General features: G+C 48.4%; 1 protein-coding gene across 7 annotated transcripts in view; it reads right to left on the reverse strand.

Annotated features, from left to right (window-relative positions):
• Positions 1 to 1,015: 1,015 nt before the first annotated feature.
• The window catches only part of mef2d (myocyte enhancer factor 2D), a 127,241-nt gene continuing 106,208 nt past the window's right edge, over positions 1,016 to 22,048 (reverse strand). For 4 of the 7 annotated variants that reach the window (XM_031890603.1, XM_012953195.3, XM_012953196.3 and 1 more), the window contains 8 exons: positions 15,673 to 15,810; positions 13,251 to 13,461; positions 12,662 to 12,718; positions 10,573 to 10,763; positions 9,477 to 9,497; positions 8,353 to 8,485; positions 6,068 to 6,224; positions 1,016 to 4,928 (listed from right to left, as the gene is read on the reverse strand). In XM_031890603.1, coding sequence (XP_031746463.1) covers positions 4,604 to 4,928; positions 6,068 to 6,224; positions 8,353 to 8,485; positions 9,477 to 9,497; positions 10,573 to 10,763; positions 12,662 to 12,718; positions 13,251 to 13,461; positions 15,673 to 15,810 — 1,233 coding nt within the window. In that variant the 3' untranslated portion in view covers positions 1,016 to 4,603. 7 annotated transcript variants of the gene reach the window in all.

Raw genomic sequence — 22,048 nt, forward strand, 5'->3', positions numbered from 1 at the left:
GGATGTTGGCTTTACAGTTTATCTTGAACAAGATGGAAGAGGGCAACTCAACGGAACCCTATGGATTTGCAGCTAACGACTGAGCCCTACATTTCAGCTTGGATAGGCAACACAGAACCCTCGTCCTATGAGTGTGTGTGTGTGACTTTAAGAAACCAGATGCCCTTGATAGCAATGAGATGAATGGCTGATAACAGATGGCACGTGTTCATGAAGCTCCGAGCAGGTTGGCGCCAGCGGGACATGCAACAGTCACTGACCCGAGTGGCAGCCATCGAAGACCCAATGGTCAAGGAGACCTTTAGTGACATTTCAGAAGGGAAAGCATAGACGGAAACTTTGGTAAGTAACCACACTTTTAAAAAGCAATATATCATTTTTAAACATATCAGTGCATACCTCTTATATGAAAATATACACAATTGTATCTCAGAGTCCAAAAAAGAGGGGGAAAAACAGTAAACAAAAACAAAATGAAAAGCGAACCAGCCAAACACAATATATTAGCTATTTTTTTTTTCCGTTTAAATTTTAAACGCTACGCTTTCGTTGAGGTTACAATTTTTTATCTTTTTTTTTTTTATATTTTTGGTGTTTTTTGTAAATATGACTTCATGCATTTTACACCTTTTTTTTTTTTTAGCCTTTCGAGAATAAATATGCTCATTTTCGTAAATTTTTTTCTCCACTCTTCTAAAAACTGCAGCATTTAACTTGTAAATTGTTTTTTTTTTTTTCTCGTCTTGTGTCGTGCAAGTTTCCGCCACACCCCCCTTGAATAAAACGTAAGGGAAAAGGGGGGGGAAAAAAAAAACTGAATAAAAACAATAGCTACTCTACGGAACGCAAAAAATTTACGAATATAAAAAAAAAATATTCACAATGTAACTGTCAACAGCACAAATGAGCACGAGAAATAATATTAAAAATCAGAAACAAATATTTATACAGATAAAAACGGGGGGGGGGGGGGGGGGGGGGGGCGGGAGGTTCAATTTTTTTTCTTTTTTTTTTCTTTTTTTTTTTTTAAAGATTGTCGGGTTTTTGTTTTTTTTTTCCTTGTCTTGAAAATGAATATTGAGTATCATTTACACGTGTGAGACAAAAAAAAAATAAAAAGTAAAAACAGTTCTCCAAGAACCGGTCATTGCCAAGGCCCGCGTCATTCTCTAGCGTCCATATTGTCTGCCTCAATCGGGAATTTTATTCCCGCCGGCTCGTTTTATCTGGGATCCATTGCCTTTTCCTGGTTTTTGCTGCCGGAGTCATAGTGGCCCGCAGATCAACTCCATTATTATTGGATGGACAATTTTAAACCCCCCATAAGACAGATACGAGGATCTGAGACGTCTCGTTTCAATTCCACCCACTTTTATTCTGTTTATGTCACATGGTATGGCTAAACCAATGAAGGCAAAAAATCTAGACATGAGGAACGCCTTCTACACATACTACTTTTCTAACAGGCCCATCCTACTCACCGCCATTTTACTTGTATTTGTGTGACTGATACCATGTCAGACTTGGCCTCCTAGAGGCCAAACAGGGAACTCCTAGAGGCTAAAACAGGGAACTCCTAGAGGCCAAACAGGGAACTCCTAGAGGCCAAACAGGGAACTCCTAGAGGCCAAACAGGGAACTCCTAGAGGCCAAACAGGGAACTCCTAGAGGCCAAACAGGGAACTCCTAGAGGCCAAACAGGGAACTCCTAGAGGCCAAACAGGAAACTCCTAGAGGCCAAACAGGGAACTCCTAGAGGCCAAACAGGAAACTCCTAGAGGCCAAACAGGAAACTCCTAGAGGCCAAACAGGGAACTCCTAGAGGCCAAATGGAACTCCTAGAGGACAAACGGAACTCCTAGAGGCTAAACAGGGAACTCCTAGAGGCTAAAACAGGGAACTCCTAGAGGCTAAAACAGGGAACTCCTAGAGGCCAAACAGGGAACTCCTAGAGGCCAAACAGGGAACTCCTAGAGGCCAAACAGGGAACTCCTAGAGGCCAAATAGGGGGGAACTCCTAGAGGCCAAATAGGGGGGAACTCCTAGAGGCCAAACAGGGAACTCATAGAGGCCAAATAGGGGGGAACTCCTAGAGGCCAAACAGGGAACTCCTAGAGGCCAAATAGGGAGGAAACTCCTAGAGGCCAAACAGGGAACTCCTAGAGGCCAAATAAGGAGGGAACTCCTAGAGGCCAAACAGGGAACTCCTAGAGGCCAAATAGGGAGGGAACTCCTAGAGGCCAAACAGGGAACTCCTAGAGGCCAAACAGGGAACTCCTAGAGGCCAAACAGGGAACTCCTATAGGCCAAACAGGGAACTCCTAGAGGTCAAACAGGGAACTCCTAGAGGTCAAACAGGGAACTCCTAGAGGTCAAACAGGGAACTCCTAGAGGTCAAACAGGGAACTCCTAGAGGCCAAAGAGGGAACTCCTAGAGGCCAAAGAGGGAACTCCTAGAGGCCAAAGAGGGAACTCCTAGAGGCCAAACAGGGAACTCCTAGAGGCCAAACAGGGAATTCCTATAGGCTAAATAGGGAACTCCTAGAGGCTAAACAAGAAACCTGGCATGTAGGGTCTTTTTTTCACAATAACCGGATGGAGATAGTGCCAAGTGTAATATTTATTATTCTTATCTTCCCAAACTGGGCCCATCGTGTGATCCACTGATACCCCAGGCCAGTCCAACCCTGCCTACATTTGCAGTCCATCTTATATAAAATACTTGTCTCAGGCCCAAACCACTTGCCCATCATTCTATTCAATATATATAAAACAAAAGGCAAAACACACCTAGATATGAGAAATGCCCCATATAAACGACTTGCTATGGAGTATGCCAGGTTTGTTCTGAACTGAAGCGGTGAAGGTAAAGACCACATCTAGATAATGAGGAACGCCTATTCTTTCTGTATGGTATATAAATACATAGGTCTGAGCTGTCTTAATGATAAGTGAGGTATTAATATGTATTTTATAATCTGCGGGCATGTCCTTGCAATGGGAGTATATTATATATATATATATATATAAATGTATATTAACTGGGCTTATACATATGACTTTAATGTCAATTTTTGCCATTAAATGAGCAGGAAAACACAGGAAAAGGCACTTGGAAGGTGTATCGGCCAATGGGAATGCACCCCAGATAAAACTGAACGAACCTTTATTGTAAAGAACCCCCATACCGAAAGGGAGGATATGCCAACCCCCCCTGTATGGATGTGCTTACAATAGAAGGAGACTGATTCATGATTTCACTTACCAAAATCAGGGCAGGGAAATGAGAGTTAATTTTTTACACTTATTGGAGTCGGGAGGGGGGGGGCGGGGCTATAACTGTAGTATGTTGAATCGATTGGTTTATTTACACAGATCTTATTTGCTACGACCCCTTCACGTGTGGGAGAGGGACAGTGCCGAAATACCCGATGCCGTGCAAGGTTCCTTTTCTCTCAGTAAGTGAAATCATATCCTGCACTTTCCTTAAAATAAAAATACCGCATTTAAAAGAATAAATATATATATGAATATATTATATATATTTCTTGTTTTTTTTTTGTTTTTTTTTCTCTCTTAAAAAAGGCAATGTCTGCATTATACAGAACTCCATGGCTGGCAGGGAGGGAGGGGGGTGAACATGCAGACTTGATATGCACCGTGGGTTTGAAGCCGGAAAGATCATGGCGTGGGATTCCTTTCTGGGACGGGAAACGTCTGGACGGTGTTGCTTTGCCTTTATCTCCGCTGTGAGGATGAGGAGGAGGCAGGCTCCGTCTGGCATAGACCCTGAATATATCTCTCGGTGAAAGGTTAATGCTGCGCTGAGCTGTATACGGCTGAATCCATTGTCCGTACGTAACCCAGCGTTTCCTACGTGAGCGTTTCACCGCGGATAAATAGGCGAAAATGAAGCTAAGCGGGTGATGTCACAATGTCGGACGACGTCACAATGTTCACGGACAGGAGTGACACCTCTCCGAAGCTTGTAAATAAGCAGAGTTCTCTGAGGCGGCGTGGATCCGCTGTACGCTAACAGCCCCTTGCTGCAATGAGGTCCAAATGGGGATTGAAACCATTATATTAATCCTGCCAGTAAATGAACCACCGTGTATAACAATACAGGGCTCTCCAGGTTTCCTTCTGCTGCTGCTGCCCCTTGCGGAATTTCAAGCTGCCCCAGCACAGTGGCAAAGTTGGTGTTGGGGGCAAGAGGTAAGGCAGTGAGAGGGGCGGAAAGGGCAAACCAAAGTCAGTGTGGGGGGGCATATTTAGCAGCTGCAGTTAAAGAAGACTCCGACAAGGTAGCAGGTATCTTTGGAGTGCTGGAGATGTGCGGTTATACACAGCAGAGTTATACACTGCAGCCATGGAGTGCCGTGACCTTTGCAGACATTGCCAGGGGCACTGGACTAGGAAGAATGCCTACCAAATACTAAAGCTATATCTCAGGCAGTTTATGATAGGTTCCCACCCTACAGCAATATATCCCACTGGCGGCTATTCCTTTTCCCTCCCCACCCTCCCTTGTCGCACTCCACCCTTCTGCCCGGCCCTTAGGTGGGCTGCGAGCGAAAGAATAAAGTGTCACAACAAAGAACGGTTATGTCACCCATGCGTCGAGTCGCATGCGTTTTACAGATTGGCTCTCGCTCTCCGTGTCGCCCGAGGGTCTCAGAAGGCCGAGGGACGAGGTGTAGTCTCCCCGCACGTCCTCTCGGTCGTTCCCCTCAAATGAGCTGGCGTTGCTGCTTAGGCTGTCGACAGGAGAGCGCCCGGTGACTTCGTGCCGGCTCTGGTGGGGGAAGGAGCTCAGTGGGGTTCCCGTACTCCTCTCTCTGTTCGGGGACGGTGGTTCCTTCTTGATGCTGATGTTGGGGTTGGTGTTGACTGTCAGGGTGGCAGTGTGTGGGAGCTGACCACTCGACCTATAGAGATAAAGGGAGGGGGAACGAGGGGGGGACGGGGGGAAGGAAGAGAGAGAGTGGAGGAAGAGTGGGAAAGAGAGGGTGGAACAGAGAAAATGGGGAGAGAGGGGGGGATGATTGGGAAAGGGAGGGGGGAGAGTGGCAAAAAGAGGGGGGATGAGTGGGAAAGGGAGGGGGGAGAGTGGGAAAGGGAGGGGGGAGAGTGGCAAAAAGAGGGGGGATGAGTGGGAAAGGGAGGGGGGAGAGTGGCAAAGAGGGGAGGGGGAGAGTAGGAAAGGGAGGGGGGAGAGTGGGAAAGGGAGGGGGGGAGAGTGGGAAAGGGAGGGGGGAGAGTGGGGGATGAGTGGGAAAGGGAGGGGGGAGAGTGGCAAAAAGAGGGGGGATGAGTGGGAAAGGGTGGGGGGAAAAGTAGGAAAAAGGGGGAAGAGTAGAGGAAGAGTGGGAAAGATATAAAGAAAGGAGAGAGAGAGAAAAAAATACATTAAAAACCAGCTAAACCCCCTTTTGTGGATTAGTTTGGTACAAGTGCGACGCCTCTGGGTTTAACCTGCGCGTTACCAGGCAACCCGCCGAGCCCTCCCCCATTACCATCCCTCTGTCCCCGCGGGGAGGCAAGTAGCTCTGACTGACCCAGTGACTCCAAGCAGGTTTAATGGCGGCTGTTACCAAGGAGCGTCGGCGGGATGGCTCCGTAATTACGCCGGCACAATCCCAGCAGAGCTAAATATGTGTTTCGGCTCCTTCATAAAAGAGTCCTGTACTTAATAGGCCCTTTCCTTTGAGAAGTCAGCCCAGTCCCTGAACAAGCGGCCGTAGCCGCTACAGTCAATTGAATGGCACTTACCGCTTATAAATTCCCTAGCAACCATTTCTAGCTAATACGCTGCCGACCGCAATGTTCTGCAAAATAAATAACTGCCTAACTGTCTCATAAATGCTTGTTAAATGCGAGTGCTAAGGCACAGGCTGTTCCAAAAGGCTCCATTTAGAGATGCTCTTAAATCACTATTTAGCTTACCCGGGGGGGGGGATATAGCTTAGAGACCTTGTGGCCCAAAACTTCTATATATATCAGTAGTCGGAAGTAGGAGCTGCCATATACACTGCCTATATCTCCAATGAGTGGCTGGGACACTTACACTAAGTTACTGAGTGACACCGGGATGAGTTGTTGCGCTTGGTGATGATGCTGCTGCTGTTGCTGCTGTTGCCATGCAGTCACATTGCCGAGCGACAAACTGCTGGGAGAGCTGAATGTAGAGAGGGACGACAGGTCGGCGCTGGTCAGCTGGTAGTCTGCGGGAGAGGGAGCCAATCACCAGTTAGACAGACTCTGGCAATGCAACATATACATTATACAAAAAACAATATTCCCCACTAAGGCTATTTAAGATCCCAAAGGGCCCCCTCCTGTCCTGTTACCACACTAACTCACCCCACCGGGTAGTGGGGTAAGTTAATGCCACCCTGTGCCAATGGCGGGTCAGCCTAGCGCAGGGGTCTCAAACTCGCGGCCCTCGGTACAGTATTTTGTGGCCCGCACCAACGCCTTCTCAAAAGCAATGAATGGGTCGCGATTTTTATTGCGATTCAAGGAATAATGCAAGGCACGGCGGGCGGGAGCTGCTGATTGCGGAAATGACATTATGCCACCATAACAGTTATTATAGGAAGACATTCTGTGTGCACAATTAGCTGCTAAGGAGCTAATTGTGCACACAGAACGTCTTCCCATAATAACTGTTATGGTATAACGTCATTTCCGCAATCAGCAGCTCCCGCCCGCCGTGCCTTGCATTATCCCCTGAAAGCCAATTTTTTGTGAAATCCCTTATGCGGCCCAGCCTCATCCTGACTTTGCCTCTTGCGGCCCCCAGGTAAATTGAGTTTGAGCCCCCTGGCCTAGCGCCTAGCTGAAAGGTTATTTCTATGCTACAAAGCAGCGACTATTTCTTCCAGCAGGGGGCAGCAGCACCCCACTGTTCTGCTGTAGCTGCACCCGCACCCAGTTACTCACTTGTGCTCCTTAGGAAGGGAATGTTGGCTGCACCTTGATTTTCCTCTGTGTTTATGGGGTGGGTCTGCATCCTGAACTAATTGGTTACTGGGCACCCAGTGCCCTTACGGAAGGTACAAGGTGGATGCTTAGTAACCCAGTGACTGTTAGTAGTCACACCTTGGGTATTATTAGCCCACGCACAGGCGTACAGCAACACCACAGGTGCAAGGTGACATTAAAGGAGCAGCTCTTATTCAAAATAAAGTTGATTTGCAGTTGGTCTTTTTACGTGAGGAAACCCCAGTCCAGGATCAAACTCGGGCGTGCTGCCCAATCTGAGCCACAAGACAGCACAGAGAGGTGGTTGCTAGGTTTGTTGACCCTGACAACTAGGAGAGTTTAGGGTTGGGAAGCGGCAGAATAACAATTTAAAAGCAAAAGAGAAGTTTTGGCAATTACTTCTGAGGCTAAATTTCCCCTTTAATGTGCTCCCTGTCCCCACAACGCTGCGCTGCGTGACTGGCAAGTCTCCCTCACTCCCTACTCTCTCTGGGTGTACTCGGTTTCGCTTGCACGTGAGCCTCTCGTTGCTCAAAAGAAGTCAAACCAGTCCGGGTCTAGCAGAGCCCAGGGAGTGCCTCCCTCGCATCGGTTACTGGAGCCGGTCCCTAAACCACCCTTCCCATTAGGGCTGCTGGCAGGCTAGCGTGTAGTGTGATTGTTTCATGCCGCGCTGCCATCTGCAAAACTCGCTTTGTGTCACTCTCATAAATACAGGGAGCGGGCGGCGCTTAATTAGGGGTTTGGGGATAATGATAATGTAACCCAGTTAGGCAAGGACATCCTGTGCACCCTGCTCTCTCAGCCAATCAGTGCTGGGATACTGCTCTGTAACATCCTCAAGTACCCTAGTGTGACTGCGCCTCCGCACCCTAATGTGACTGCGCCTCCGCACCCTAATGTGCTTGTGTCTCTGCACCCTAATGTGCTTGTGTCTCTGCAACCTAATGTGATTGCGCCTCTGCACCCCAATGTGCTTCCACTTCTGCACCCTAATGTGATTGCGCCTCTGCACCCTAATGTGATTCCACCTCTGCACCCTAATGTGCTTCCACCTCTGCACCCTAATGTGCTTCCACCTCTGCACCCTAATGTGCTTCCACCTCTGCACCCTAAAGTGCTTCCACCTCTGCACCCTAAAGTGTGCCCAAAGTATACCTGTACACTTCAAGAATCACAAATCACTACTGCACAAAGGCAAACATCCGGTTGCTAAAGGTTACTGGATAGCAACCCCTACCAACCAAGCAGAAGTTGATAAAAGCCCTGGCGCTAATTCTGCCCACAATAACACATACCCCAGAGACTGACATGACACAGAAGCAATAGATTCCCCCGTCTCCTCCCCTCAGAGAAGCCACTTACCTGTGTTGTATGCTGTGGGCATGGCAGAGAAAGGCAGTCCATGATGTGACAGTAAACTGGGAGTCGCAACTGAAACGACCGGGGTGGTGAGCGAATGGGCCGCTTGTGAGACGCCTCCTAACCGCTGGGCGCTCTGCACAAAAAACAGACACCCGGATTAAATGCCAGCGCCAGAGCGTGCCAAGTATATCATATACCCTCCGGCCAGCTCACACATCTGTACAGACTAAACCGTGGCCAAGTGTGTCCCATCTAGCAGCCCAACAAACGATTTAACTTGCCCAGTGCAGTCAGAATACTGAAAGGAGACGTTGGCCAACGTATTGAGTTGCTTTAGCCCTGGCACCTTGGCCCTTGCCCTGAGATCTGTTTACAAAGGCAAATCCCCATTGTGCCAATGTGTTATACCCCCATGGCGTGGCTGTACCTTGAGCGGGGCGATCGTTACTCTCTAATTAGCAGTCTAGCTGTGCCAGGCGTGCAGCGCATACATGCACATCTATTATCTGGGCTCTGGGTACGTGCGGCTTCACTCATTTCCCACCCAAACCTGCTACCAGCGGGCAAATGAAGGAGCCAGGCCGGAGCCACACGATTATCTCTAAAGACATGGATTTCCAAAGCCACCCCCCCTCTCCCTTTTATTCCCACTGCCCCTTAACACCAAGGTGCCCTATTTCCTCCCGTCCTGGGCCTGTTTGTGCCTTGGAGCAGAAGCGGCCCCATGTATCTGCCCGCCGCCCCTCATTCCTGGGATGACAATGAGCTTTTCATGGAGAGGGAGTGTCACACGTCTCCTTGGGGTTAGGTCACACATCCGTGGTGTGAAAAGAAGGACAGCCGGGGTGTTACTTCAAGAAGAATGGGCTGCCTTCAACTCACCCCCCCCACCTAAGTGCCCTTGTGATTGCCGGCCATCAAAGGCAACTGGCCACCACAGGGGCAGGAAGCTATAGTGCAGCCTGGGGTACACACAGGGGTTATATTATACCGTATTTACATGTATAGAAAGGCACTGCTGTACACACAGACACGGTGCATATAACGTACATGCATATTGTACAGGGCAGTAACAGACAACAGGGGAGGAAAAGGTACGGCACAGAGCAAGCATATAGACTTACCATCTCCAACTGCTCCTCAGTCTGGGGGCAAAAAGCAGAGAAATGAAGAAGAGAGGGAGAGAAAACACCAAACAAAGCTGTTAGAACAAGGAATTGTACACAGAGGCTGAAGCAATAAAGTGCATGGTATTCCTCCCGGCTGGCTAACACGGGGTAACACAGCTTGTAGGTACCGACACATACACAGCGTCACCATCTCCCCCTCATCCAGGCCTGGAGCCCCCTAACAAGCCAAATGGACCACCTTCTACATTCAACTAAGGAACAGCTTCTAATCTCTAACAAGATGCCATAAGCTAACATGAGCCAATCATCCTCTAGATCTCTCCTTGGCTGGTACAGGCCAATTATGCTTTAGATCTGTCAAAGGATGGCACGTGACCCAGTTGTCCTTTGGATCTTTCATGGGATGATTCAGGCTTCCTTATCCTATTTGTCCTCTACATTTCTCAGTGGACCCCTCAAGCTTTGTAATGATTGTTCTCTAGATTTCTCACAGGACAACCTTGCTTCCTTGACAATATCATTCTCTAAGTTGGTTGCCCTCTCCATCTCTCACATGATGACAAAGGTCAACTGGCCTCTAGATCTTTCATGGGATGACTAAAGCTTCTTTATTCCCTTTGTCCCCTCTATGTGTCATTGGACACCTCATCATGTTGATAGTCTTCTAGATTCCTCACAGAAGGACCCTGCCCCCTCTTGATCGGTCACCTCTCTGGGGCCTCAGTTCTATTGATATATTTGCAAAAGATGCCTTACCCTGACATGGCTTCTACTCATTTCCTGAGAGATGTCTTCCTGGATTGTTAATAAAACCCTGGATAAGCTACAGCCACAGAATTCTGGTTGTTCTTCTGACCATCAGTGGTACCCAAGGAGGCACCATGAAACAGAAACGCAGGGCCCATCAATCTCATAAATAAACCTCCCTGGCCAGAGAACCCACTGAGGCCTCCATGTTCCTGAAGAACAAGCTCACCGGTGGTGCTAGTATTATCTCCAGACTAAAGATGAGGCTGTTCCTACAATGGACTGCAGGGCAAGGGTGGAGGAGATGGCATATACAATAGCTTAGGAAGATCCCCGCACTCACCAGATGATGCATCAACCCTTTGCCGCCTTGTGAGGTGATAACACGCAGGTCTGGTTTGCGGCTGTTGGCTCCGAGCTGGCTATTTTGGTTAGGAGGCGGTGGAGATTTAGCCGGGATGACTTTGCCCAGACTGTTCCCATTGGATACTGGTATGAGACCCGGAGATGCTCTAGCGCTGATGTAACCATTTCCTGCATAAACATATAACAGGGCACGTCCTTTAGATACATCATGTGACAAAGCTATATATATATATATATATATACATAAATTATATGTCCATTATTGCTGTCTAACCCAGGTTCTGGGCAATCGGGGTTGTACATGAGTAGGAGCCTCCGTTGCATTGGAGTGTATGAAGCAAACCTTGGTCATACCTATGGAAAGCAGTATGGTAGCTCCCACTTATAAGTATCAATGCAAATATACAGATGGGGCTAAGAGTTCCAAGAAAATGCTATACACATGAATGGGCCAATCGAGTTGCTCGTTATATGTGTGTGTGGAGCATATCTGGGCCTGTGGTGGTTCTGTCGGAGCAGAGAGAGGCTGCATGTCTCTAGACCTCCCCCCGTAGGCCGTGCAGCAGAAGCCTTACTCTAGTTTCCTGGAGCGGGCAGGAAGAATGACAGGAATGCGGAGTGACGTCAATTCTGACATTCATAGAACCAGCCCAGCCAGAATCTGCAACAGCTGACGGGGCTTGGGGCTGGAGAAGGGGAGACGGCGGAGGGGCAGACTCGGCAGATAAAGGGGCGACAAGACGGAATCTACGGGGAGGGGACTCTGCGTTCAGTGGAAACTACAGTCGCCGCCTCACCCCTTTAAAATTGGATACATGTAAAATACACATCCTGAATGGCTGCAGATGTGCAGTTTGCATCTAAATGCTGAACTACAGCTCTCTACATTCCCAGAATATCTCTTAAAGGGCCTTCAAGCTGGCACAGACTGTATGGGGGGTACTGGGAGTCCTGAATCCCAGTTACATTAAGGTGCCCGCTCCCTATAAGCCTCACAGTGGAGCCGTTCATTCCCTCGCTCTGCCCTTTCCCAGAGTTTAGTTCGGGCACATTAGCTGCCAAGCAGGAATTCACATGGCATGTCTAAAGGGGCGAGTGTATATTGGTGTCTTGTCTCATTACGGGCAGAAGAGATTTAAATGCCTTCGACACCTGCGTGAAACTGGCGTGGCAGCGCTCGGAGACAAGCGGCACGAGAAAATAAAAGGGTTTTTTTTTACTACTAATCTAACGGCCAAGGCGGATATTTACTGTGCCCATGAAGTGCAAGGGTTGGCATGGATTGCCCTGACCAGTGATTTTAGTGGGGGGGATGCATGGCTAAACCCCTCAGCGCTTCATGGATCAGCACGAGAGAAGAAACCTTCTGAAATCAAATCTCTTTTCGCCAAGTTCCAAAGGGAATTAGCCTCAGAGCCATTAATGTGCATGGGTGCCCACTGCCATACATGGTCTTCCATGGAAAGCTGGCAGGGGCAAGCCTGGCATTTATTTAGAAGGCACCAGTAATTGCAGCTACAGTCCATTCTAAACTAATGGGCTCTCCATGAAGTGCCGCAGCACCATGAGGTTTTCCTTGATGGCTGGAGCTGTGGATCGGCAATAATGGAGAAGGGACAGTGGGCAGCAGAGACTGGCACATAATTATTATTATCGCTGGTGCAGATGTACCCGCTCTGTACAGAAGGCTGCACGGCAGCATATCATGGATGGGAAGATGTACAGGGAGGAAGGGGCATAGGAAAGCCAATGGCTAAGCTTTTTATTAGATGATATAGGAAATATCTGCCCGTGCAAACGTGGCTTTTGTAACAGGGGACTACACGCAGCCACCCCTTGGCTTTGCTAGGTGATGACTGGCATCTCAGCCCCGGCTCTGAATCCACAGAACAGTTCCTACAGGGGCAGGGAATGGGCACCAAGAGACTTTTCCATGCTGACTGGTTGGTTAGTCAGTTCTTAGCAGGCTTCAGTTACAGCGAGGGTTCCCTTCAGCACCTACACACTGGCCAATCAAATGTGCAATGATGATTCGGATCTCCCAACATTAGCCCTAATTCACTCACCTACAGGGCTTGGGCACGTTCCATTTGAGTTGTTCAATTCCCCTCCCAACATTGCACCTACAGGGAAAAAGAAAGTGGTTAGGGACAGGGCCCTTTATATAAAGTTGGACTTTCAGCTTTGGCTGAGTGCGGGGAGTTGGACTTCAGCACTACGATGTTACCGTCTGAACCTGGCCCTACTGTAGCCATATTATTCTACTGTCTCCATCTCACAGAGTAAAGGTGGCCATACACCTTCAGATCCGCTCGCTTTGCGATGTCGCCAAGTGAGCGGATCTTCTCCCGATATCCCCCACCTACGGGTGGGTGATATCGTGAGAATCCAGGGTAATTCGATCGTTCGACGGGTATAGGCAAAGTCGGTTCGGGGACTGCATCACCGAGCCAATGCGGTCCCCGATCCAACTAGATTTTTTAACCTGCCTGATCGATATCTGGCCGATTTCAGGCCAGATATCAGTCGGGCAGGCCTGTCGGTAGTGCCATACATTGGCTGATTAGCTGCTGAATCTGTCTAAGGAACCAATATCGGCAGCTAGAATCGGCCCGTGTACGGGGACCTTAAGGAGGGAGGAGAGCTGGAGCTTACCTGCACTGGCTGGCCTCTGAGGTAGACCAGGTGATACCGTGTTCCTCTGTAAGGCCGGTTGGGGTGGAGACAGGAGCCGTGGGTCTGTCAATGAGGAGGTCATCAGTGACTGTGTGACTAAGGAACCACCTGGGTTGCTGAACTGCAGTGCATTCTGGTTGGTCACTGGTACAGTAACCGGCATGGCAAAATTCGGGGCTGGCACTGCAGACTGGAAAAAGAAAACAAAAAACACGGAATATCAACAGGTGCCTTCTTCATTTGGTTCTTCTGCACAGCCAACCATGTTAGGGTTACACAGCCTCCAATGGCATCGGCGCCACCTTGCCCTCTACCTGCTCAACCATTGGGCACTGGGCAGCTCGGGAAAGCTTAAAGGCCCCAACCAAGGTGCAAGTGTAGTGTAGGGCAACGCGTGGATGGAGCAGGGAGTTGTCCCCTTGGCACAGACACGAACCAATAACACAGTCATTCTCATACAATACACAGGTAGAGTTAGTGGGTCATGGTTAGGAGTCTGCAGTTCCCAAACGCAAGAGCACGCAGTCTGGCACATCAGTTACGGGTTAAAGGGACAGCGCTGGAGATTTCACGGAAGCCTTGGTTCCCTTGCCTCCTACACTGATTATAAAGGGGAAATAAGCTACGTTTATAAGTTTTGCTTCCCTTTATATAGTAAGGTAAGAGAGCTTGGCGTATGGTATGAACAGCACTGTCCCTCTCTGGATAACTGCCTATGTATGCGGATAGGTGCTGCCATATTACTTTGTATAGAACGATATGCCACAGCGCCTCTAGTGGTCAGAAATATTACCGTCAATGGTGTCACTTTCTTAGATTTATTATGGATTTCTTAGAATTATAAATGGTAAAGTGCTGGAAAGACAAGCTCTCTTATCTTACTGTCACCTTTTTAAAGGGGAAGTAACCTTTTAGGGGTAGTATAATTCTGCCCTGTGTATTAGAACAGCCTCAGAGTAATTGCAGTCTCCCCGACCCTGGAGAAACCTTGATTATGATATATATAAAGATATATATATATAGTGCCTGCAGCTTGGATCAGTGTTGAGAAGCCTAGGCCATTAAGCAGAGCCATGCAAAGAACACACCAACTTTGCTCCTTAACCCCCCAAGCCTCTGACTGGGCCAATAAAAGCCAGCACAGCTGCAGAGGGGTTAAGTCTCCCTTCTGAGTGGAGCAGCACTGCAGGTTTTGGGTCCCTATCCACGCTTTACAGCTTTGTAGTCGTGATTAATGGGGGATATGGAGGCTCCAAGTGGCCTCGGGGGGTTACGATCCGATCCCCTTTCATCCGGGGGAAAATGTAAACTCTGAATTACAGTACAAATATACCCTTTATATCTGTTCAGAACAGGTTTATTTTTCTTTCACAGAAAATTCCAGTTCTGCGGGACCCTGGGCATCCCCTGATTCCGTGCACAGCTTTTTAAAGGGGAAGGCCACCCAAGAAAAGCGGCTTTTGTGTACTAAAAGTAAATGCCATTATGTGCAGCTGTACAATATACATTCTTAACATTTCTGATGGTTTGTATGTATGTGCAAGCACAATGGCTACTGCAGGCAGTGCCTGTCTGGGTCTGTCCTCTGCTTCTGGCTCCTAAAATAATGTAGCAGAAGCTTGGTCTCCTCCAGGTCCATTAATCGTTTAGATGCCTTAAGGCAACACATAATAACCAGAGGTGTTTATTCGCTATAGACTTTTAACCAGTAAGAATGGTATTCTACTGAGTAGGACTAACAATATGGCAACTACCACTGAGGTTTTTCATTAGCCTATAAAATTGCCTACGCTATGAGTGGCTTACTGCCGCCATTTCAGTTACTTGCCAAGGGCTATTAGCTGTACTTGCCATGGCTGTCAATGGAAAACAACCCTGAATAATAATAATGGCCTAATGAGCCATAGCCGTCCGTGTAAATATCCAGAGAAGGAATGTTCTGGCCACAATTAGCCATGCCCTCTCTGGTTAAGGGAATAGAAATGAATGACGTGTCCGTGGCTGGAAGTGAACCTAGAACCTTCTGGACTATGGCAGAACCTGCAGTGCTGCTCTGGCCTGTGGCTCACTCCCCACGGTACTCACTGCGAGTCTATAACTCTGCATCATTTTATCAAACTCCTCGTCAATCTTTTTATACTTCTCTTCCGTCTGCGGAGTCAGCGCAAAAACCTCATCTGCGTCTGGGCTCTCGTACTCCCTGTGCTTCTTGTTCAGCGCCTGCTCATTTTCAGGTTGGGGGGGTCAGGGAGTTGAGGGTATGGGGTGGGGGTATTTGTGTGGGGTTTTTTTTTTACAGTGTTAGGGGGAGCAGGGAGGAAAGAGAAACGCACACACACACAAAGAGAGAGAGAAGAAAGAGAGAGAGATGAAGAGCGGCTGGAGAGGACTTGCTACTTACACCGTATCGTTTGAACAGAATGTCCAGGTCCTCGCTGGCCTTGCGGTACTTGTCTTCCATGAGGGGGCTCTGGTCAATCGAGTCATCCCCATCGGGCTCGGGGCTGTCACACCCGTTAAAACCTTTCTTTCTTAATGTCTGAAATCACAACCAGGAAAAGCTCAGCTCTGAGCCGCCATCATACACTGGGGCAATGGTGGGGGACATGGCCCTTGGCCTAGTGGAGGTACTTGATGGCCCAAAGGCAGCCTATTACTTGGAACAGGGAAAGCTAAAGGTATTACAGGGTTGGACTGGCCTACCGGGTAGCAGAGAATCTCCCCACTATACCATAAATCCCACTTACTCTTTGAGTTCCACCATTTAGTACATTTTGCACCTAATGGTACATTGGCAGGGCCCAAGATCAGGTCAGGTTCTTAGGTGGGCCACTAGGAAGCCCACTTTGACCCTGGGCTCCAAGTAGGGGGCAACACGGACTGTTCCAAGCCCCACAGAAGGAACGTAAGGGGATACAGTCCTATCCCATCAGTGCATGGCACGGGGGCTGCATAGGGACAAGGGAACTGCTCAGCAGTAGCGAGGGGACTTGCTGGCAGTGCAAGAGGAGAGATGGTTCGTTAATATAGATATAAATATAGGTCTGTACAAACAGGGCCTACACGCACATTTATACGCACACACCTAATCGCTGGGCTAAGTCAAATAAACAATTATTAGCAGGTGGCTCCCAAAGCCGACACATATGGCCTTGTCATTACGGCCACCCTCACAAGCGCACGTTTCTTCCCCGCCGCCTCACTCGGGGATATTTTTGGGACCTGGCTGGGAAGATGTGCCCCTCTCTCCGCAGTTCTGCTCTGGTTCCTCCCTTGTATATAAACATGAATTAGGATCTCAGTTCATTTTGAAATCAGCTTTGGGCCAAGCGTACCATCGGGCCCTGGTGCTGCCTCAGCAGTGCTTCCTTCAGCAATAAATGCCCTTCTTTGGGACCAGATACATAATTGCAATGAATACACACATCTCTGCTGACTTTAGAGAATCGGCACAACGCTCGGCAGCTGGTTTCTCTTAGATTCTCTAAACCTGCTTATTTTCACACAGCACTGTAATTTACAGCAGTGCCTTCCCAAAATAAACATGCTGTGGTGTACAGCAGTGCAGAGTATGACCTGAAAATCACTCTTTGGGTTTGTAATGGCAAAGCTGTCTATATTAGGGGGGCAAAGAAGAGATCCTGCCTGTAGAGAAATGGGGCCTATAGTAGCAGTGGGGGGGATAATAGCCTCTGGGAAGGGACTGTGGCTGTGGGATAGCAGGTATAGTAGGGAGAGATGGTGCCTATAGTAGCAGTGGGATAATAGCCTCTGGGAAGGGACTGGGGCTGTGGGATAGCAGGTATAGTAGGGAGAGATGGTGCCTATAGTAGCAGTGGGGGGATAATAGCCTCTGGGAAGGGACTGGGGCTGTGGGATAGCAGGTATAGTAGGGAGAGATGGTGCCTATAGTAGCAGTGGGGGATAATAGCCTCTGGGAAGGGACTGGGGCTGTGGGATAGCAGGTATAGTAGGGAGAGATGGTGCCTATAGTAGCAGTGGGGGGGATAATAGCCTCTGGGAAGGGACTGGGGCTGTGGGATAGCAGGTATAGTAGGGAGAGATGGTGCCTATAGTAGCAGTGGGATAATAGCCTCTGGGAAGGGACTGGGGCTGTGGGATAGCAGGTATAGTAGGGAGAGATGGTGCCTATAGTAGCAGTGGGGGGATAATAGCCTCTGGGAAGGGACTGTGGCTGTGGGATAGCAGGTATAGTAGGGAGAGATGGTGCCTATAGTAGCAGTGGGGGATAATAGCCTCTGGGAAGGGACTGGGGCTGTGGGATAGCAGGTATAGTAGGGAGAGATGGTGCCTATAGTAGCAGTGGGGGGGATAATAGCCTCTGGGAAGGGACTGGGGCTGTGGGATAGCAGGTATAGTAGGGAGAGATGGTGCCTATAGTAGCAGTGGGATAATAGCCTCTGGGAAGGGACTGGGGCTGTGGGATAGCAGGTATAGTAGGGAGAGATGGTACCTATAGTAGCAGTGGGATAATAGCCTCTGGGAAGGGACTGGGGCTCTGGGATAGCAGGTATAGTAGGGAGAGATGGTGCCTATAGTAGCAGTGGGGGGATAATAGCCTCTGGGAAAGGAATGGGGCTGTGTGATAGCAGGTATAGTAGGGAGAGATGGTGCCTATAGTAGCAGATGGGTTCTACAATAGCTGGAGCTAAGGCTGGCAAGCCCTAGTCCACAGATATAGTGTACACTTGTATCTAGTAAGCCACTATGTAACCTAGTATGATGTAGGACTGGTGGGCAAATCATATAAGATGATGACCACAGTGGGTACGCCAACATAATTCTAAACTGGCACATAATATGAAATGGAGATGAATCATTACCATACCAATAGCTGGGATATTAGCTTTTCTTACCCAAGAGGTCTCCTTGGTAGGTAACCCCACTGGTTGGCTCTCCCCAGCCCTTGCAGCAGAGAGGGGGCTTTGGTAACCACTATGGGGGTCCTTCCTTCTATCACACAGCAGTAAGTGAATGCTGAGATTCCTTACCACAGGTGGATCTAGAATCTACAGTCTGGCTAAAACCCAGAGGAGAACAGATGTATCCAGAGGAGAAGACTTGTATCCCTTGGCAGTATATGATATTATGAAGGCACAGATGTTACATGGCCGTTTCTGCTTGGAGTTACAGTAGTTCTGAGATATGGAATAAGCTACAGCCGTCTCTTTGTTGCCCTTTCCAGCAACTGTAGAAGTTTCAGCGGCTTGAAAAAGTCTTAACAAAATAAAAACTTTGACTTCCTCAGGCAAAAAATAAGGAAAACAGTTAAGTCCCAAGCTACGCCAACACGCCCCTGGCATGGTCTATCGGAATGTAGGGGTTACAGGATCGGAAAGGGTGTACAGGGAATGTGGCTCCTCTCTAAATGGTAGGCTCCGAGTCATTTCAACTCCTCTAATGGTTTCCTGTTGTTTTTGACTTTGTATCTTAGTGGAGTGCGGATGGCAATTAGATGCAATTTAGGATTTTATGTCCTGGCCCCATGCTCTGCTCTGCACTTAGGATACTGACATCCTGCACTATCTGTGAGCCTACTGGGGCCTGGAGAAAAACAAAAGCAGCCCGGCTAACAGGACAGGAGATAGCGACGGTGCACGCTGAGCATAAAGGAACTCAATAGGTCTCTTTAGAAAAGGTTACACCAGGTCAGACTCCACGTGGAGTCATATTTGGCATAAAACAAAATGCATAATGGAGGTTCCAACCCCAGCTAGAAGCTCTGGAGATGGCATCCTAACATCTGCTATCCAAAGATGGCCGCCATGACTACTCTGATTTCCCCTGAAGTTGTGTGCGGATATGCATTGTTGTGGAATTAAGACTCTCCAATGGATTTCTTCCTGTTCTACGCAACTTGGGGGTGACAATATGGATATATATTCAGTCTGCAGTTGTTGAAAGAGAGGCGGCTAATAGTTAGGAGGGCTGATGGGAACTGTCCTTGGCTGGAAGGGCAGTGATAGTGGAAATGGGAGAGGGCTGATGGAGCCTGTCCTTGGCTGGAAGGGCAGGGATAGTGGAAATGGGAGAGGGCTGATGGGAACTGTCCTTGGTTGGGGGCCACCAAGAGATCTGGTACCATGCATCTAACTCAAGAATGGTCAATGACCTAAAAACACACAAATAGTGTTGGCAGCCACTAATTTTTATGTTTTAGGGCAACCAACGACTTTGCTTTACCCAAACAATCGTAGTAAGTTCTTTCTTCTCATCTTATAACTATCAACCTCAGGAAAGGACAGGTTTGTTGCAGACCTTCAGACTACAGGTTGCTGAAAACATGCCAGGGCTAAGATTTCCTTGGCACGATGATGAGCTAAATTTGCTCTCTCCCCAGTCTCTCACAGCAACCAATCCATTACCTTCATTAGCCCAAGGTAACTGCCGATTAGTTGCTATGGGTTACTCAACCCATTGTCACTACCTATGCCCTTATGGCGACATACGAGCTCTCCCCAACTCCAGAATGTGGAGCTGCTGCGGCCACTTGCGATGCGCGGCTCACCCATGGAGACACCGTGACGGTCTTTACGTGGCAACAAAATTCCTTTACTGCAAAAGGAGATGTGTGTGCTGAGCCCACCAATGCAGGATGGCTAAATATAGTCCTGGAACAATAAGACACAGCAGCTGAGATGCACTCAAGACTGCAATGTGCATACATTTCTTAATTTCAGCCGCCTAAGCATACACCAGCTAGGCTCGCCATATGGGCAGGGGACATCTGGAGAAAAGATTACTGCAGCATTATGGAAGTCTATCAGGTGACAAACCCTGGTTATGTGCTTAAAAGGAACACGCAATAGGGCTCTGTACTTATCTTAAGTGACTGGCAATTTCTCTGCAAGGGTAGCCTGGATCCATTAGGTTAATGGCACCACCACTAGGTCTCTGTACTTGTTCTGCAGGTGTAGCCTGGATCCATTAGGCTAATGGCACCACCACTAGGTCTCTGTACTTGTTCTGCAGGTGTAGCCTGGATCCATAAGGCTAATGGCACCACCACCAGGTCTCTGTACTTGTTCTGCAGGTGTAGCCTGGATCCATTAGGCTAATGGCACCACCACTAGGTCTCTGTACTTGTTCTGCAGGTGTAGCCTGGATCCATAAGGCTAATGGCACCACCACCAGGTCTCTGTACTTGTTCTGCCGGTGTAGCCTGGATCCATAAGGCTAATGGCACCACCACCAGGTCTCTGTACTTGTTCTGCAGGTGTAGCCTGGATCCATAAGGCTAATGGCACCACCACCAGGTCTCTGTACTTGTTCTGCAGGTGTAGCCTGGATCCATAAGGCTAATGATACCACATTAGGTCTCTGTACTTGTTCTGCAGGTGTAGCCTGGATCCATAAGGCTAATGGCACCACCACTAGGTCTCTGTATTTATCTTAAGTGACTGGTTCTTGTTCTGCAGGTGTAGCCTGGATCCATAAGGCTAATGGCACCACCATTAAGTCTCTGTACCTAACTCAAGTGACTGGTTCTTGTTCTGCAGGTGTAGCCTGGATCCATAAGGCTAATGGCACCACTATTTGGTCTCTGTACCTAACTCAAGTGACTGGTTCTTGTTCTGCAGGTGTAGCCTTGATCCATAAGGCTAATGGCATCACCATTAGATCTCTGTACTTATGTGACTGGTTCTTGCTCTGCAGGTGCTAATGGCACCACCAATGGGTCTATGTAGTTAACACAAAGGACTAATTCTTGCTCTGTAAGTATAGGCTGGATCCATAAGGCTAATGGCACCACCAATCCTTCAACTTCTTCAACTGCCCTTCAACTGCAGGTGAAGAACCATAACCCGGACAATCCTACTTTGGGAACTATCTATTGCCACTAGGTCCCTAGCAATCCCCATGCCTAATTGTGCCGCGAGCAACGATGGTGTTAACAGGCTAAAATGTCTCTTTATAAGGGACGGAATGATTCCCTTAAGCCCGTTGGGATTTATTCACCGCCAGACAAGGACATCTTGTGCACGGAATATAATGCACTGCCTGTCATAAATACGAATGTTCCAACAAATACTGATTTATTTGTCAACTCTATAAATGTATCAGTGATGAACTTTTCAAGCGCAATTTTGCCGAAAAGAGTGAAAACTTGAGGGGGGGGCAGAATGTTCGGTGAACCACAAATTTTTATTAATGGTGTTTAGTTACATTAGGGATGGCCTCAGAAGCCACAGAATAACATTTGCCGTTCAATAGCCGGCTGAGAAGCTAAAATAGCATTTGTTTATGTTGTCCTACGGAGAAGGAGAGGTAAAGGCATCCAATAAAAATCTGTCGCCACTGTTCCCAGGCTGTGCGAGAGTTAATTTCTATTTTTTTTCTTTAATGCTGGTTGAATCTGCTGTGTTGCCAGTGAGGTTTCATGCGGTCTGTCACGTAGAGAAGCTAAAGGGCCCATAAAAAGGTGGAGATCTATAGAGCAGGCCGTAAGCAGGTCGTAAAACTGCAAGGACAGGTGCTAATGACACTAGAGCGGGGAGCTGCCTGGCTTACACAAGAGGCAACATGGAGGCTAACATGGGGGCCATCGGGGCTAGCCCTATATACCTGCTTGAGAATTGCCACAAACGGAAAGATCTGAGAAAGTCAAACAAGCTAATCTTTGGCCAGTGGACTGATGTGATCGAACTACATTCGGACCACATTGAGGCTCCCAGAAGACCCGTCAGAACACCATGGCCCTATGGTCTAAGTCCAATGGGCCTTTCCAATCATTATCTGACTAGCCACAGTCACAT

Source organism: Xenopus tropicalis, chromosome 8, assembly GCF_000004195.4.
Source record: "Xenopus tropicalis strain Nigerian chromosome 8, UCB_Xtro_10.0, whole genome shotgun sequence".
Lineage (NCBI taxonomy): Eukaryota > Metazoa > Chordata > Amphibia > Anura > Pipidae > Xenopus > Xenopus tropicalis.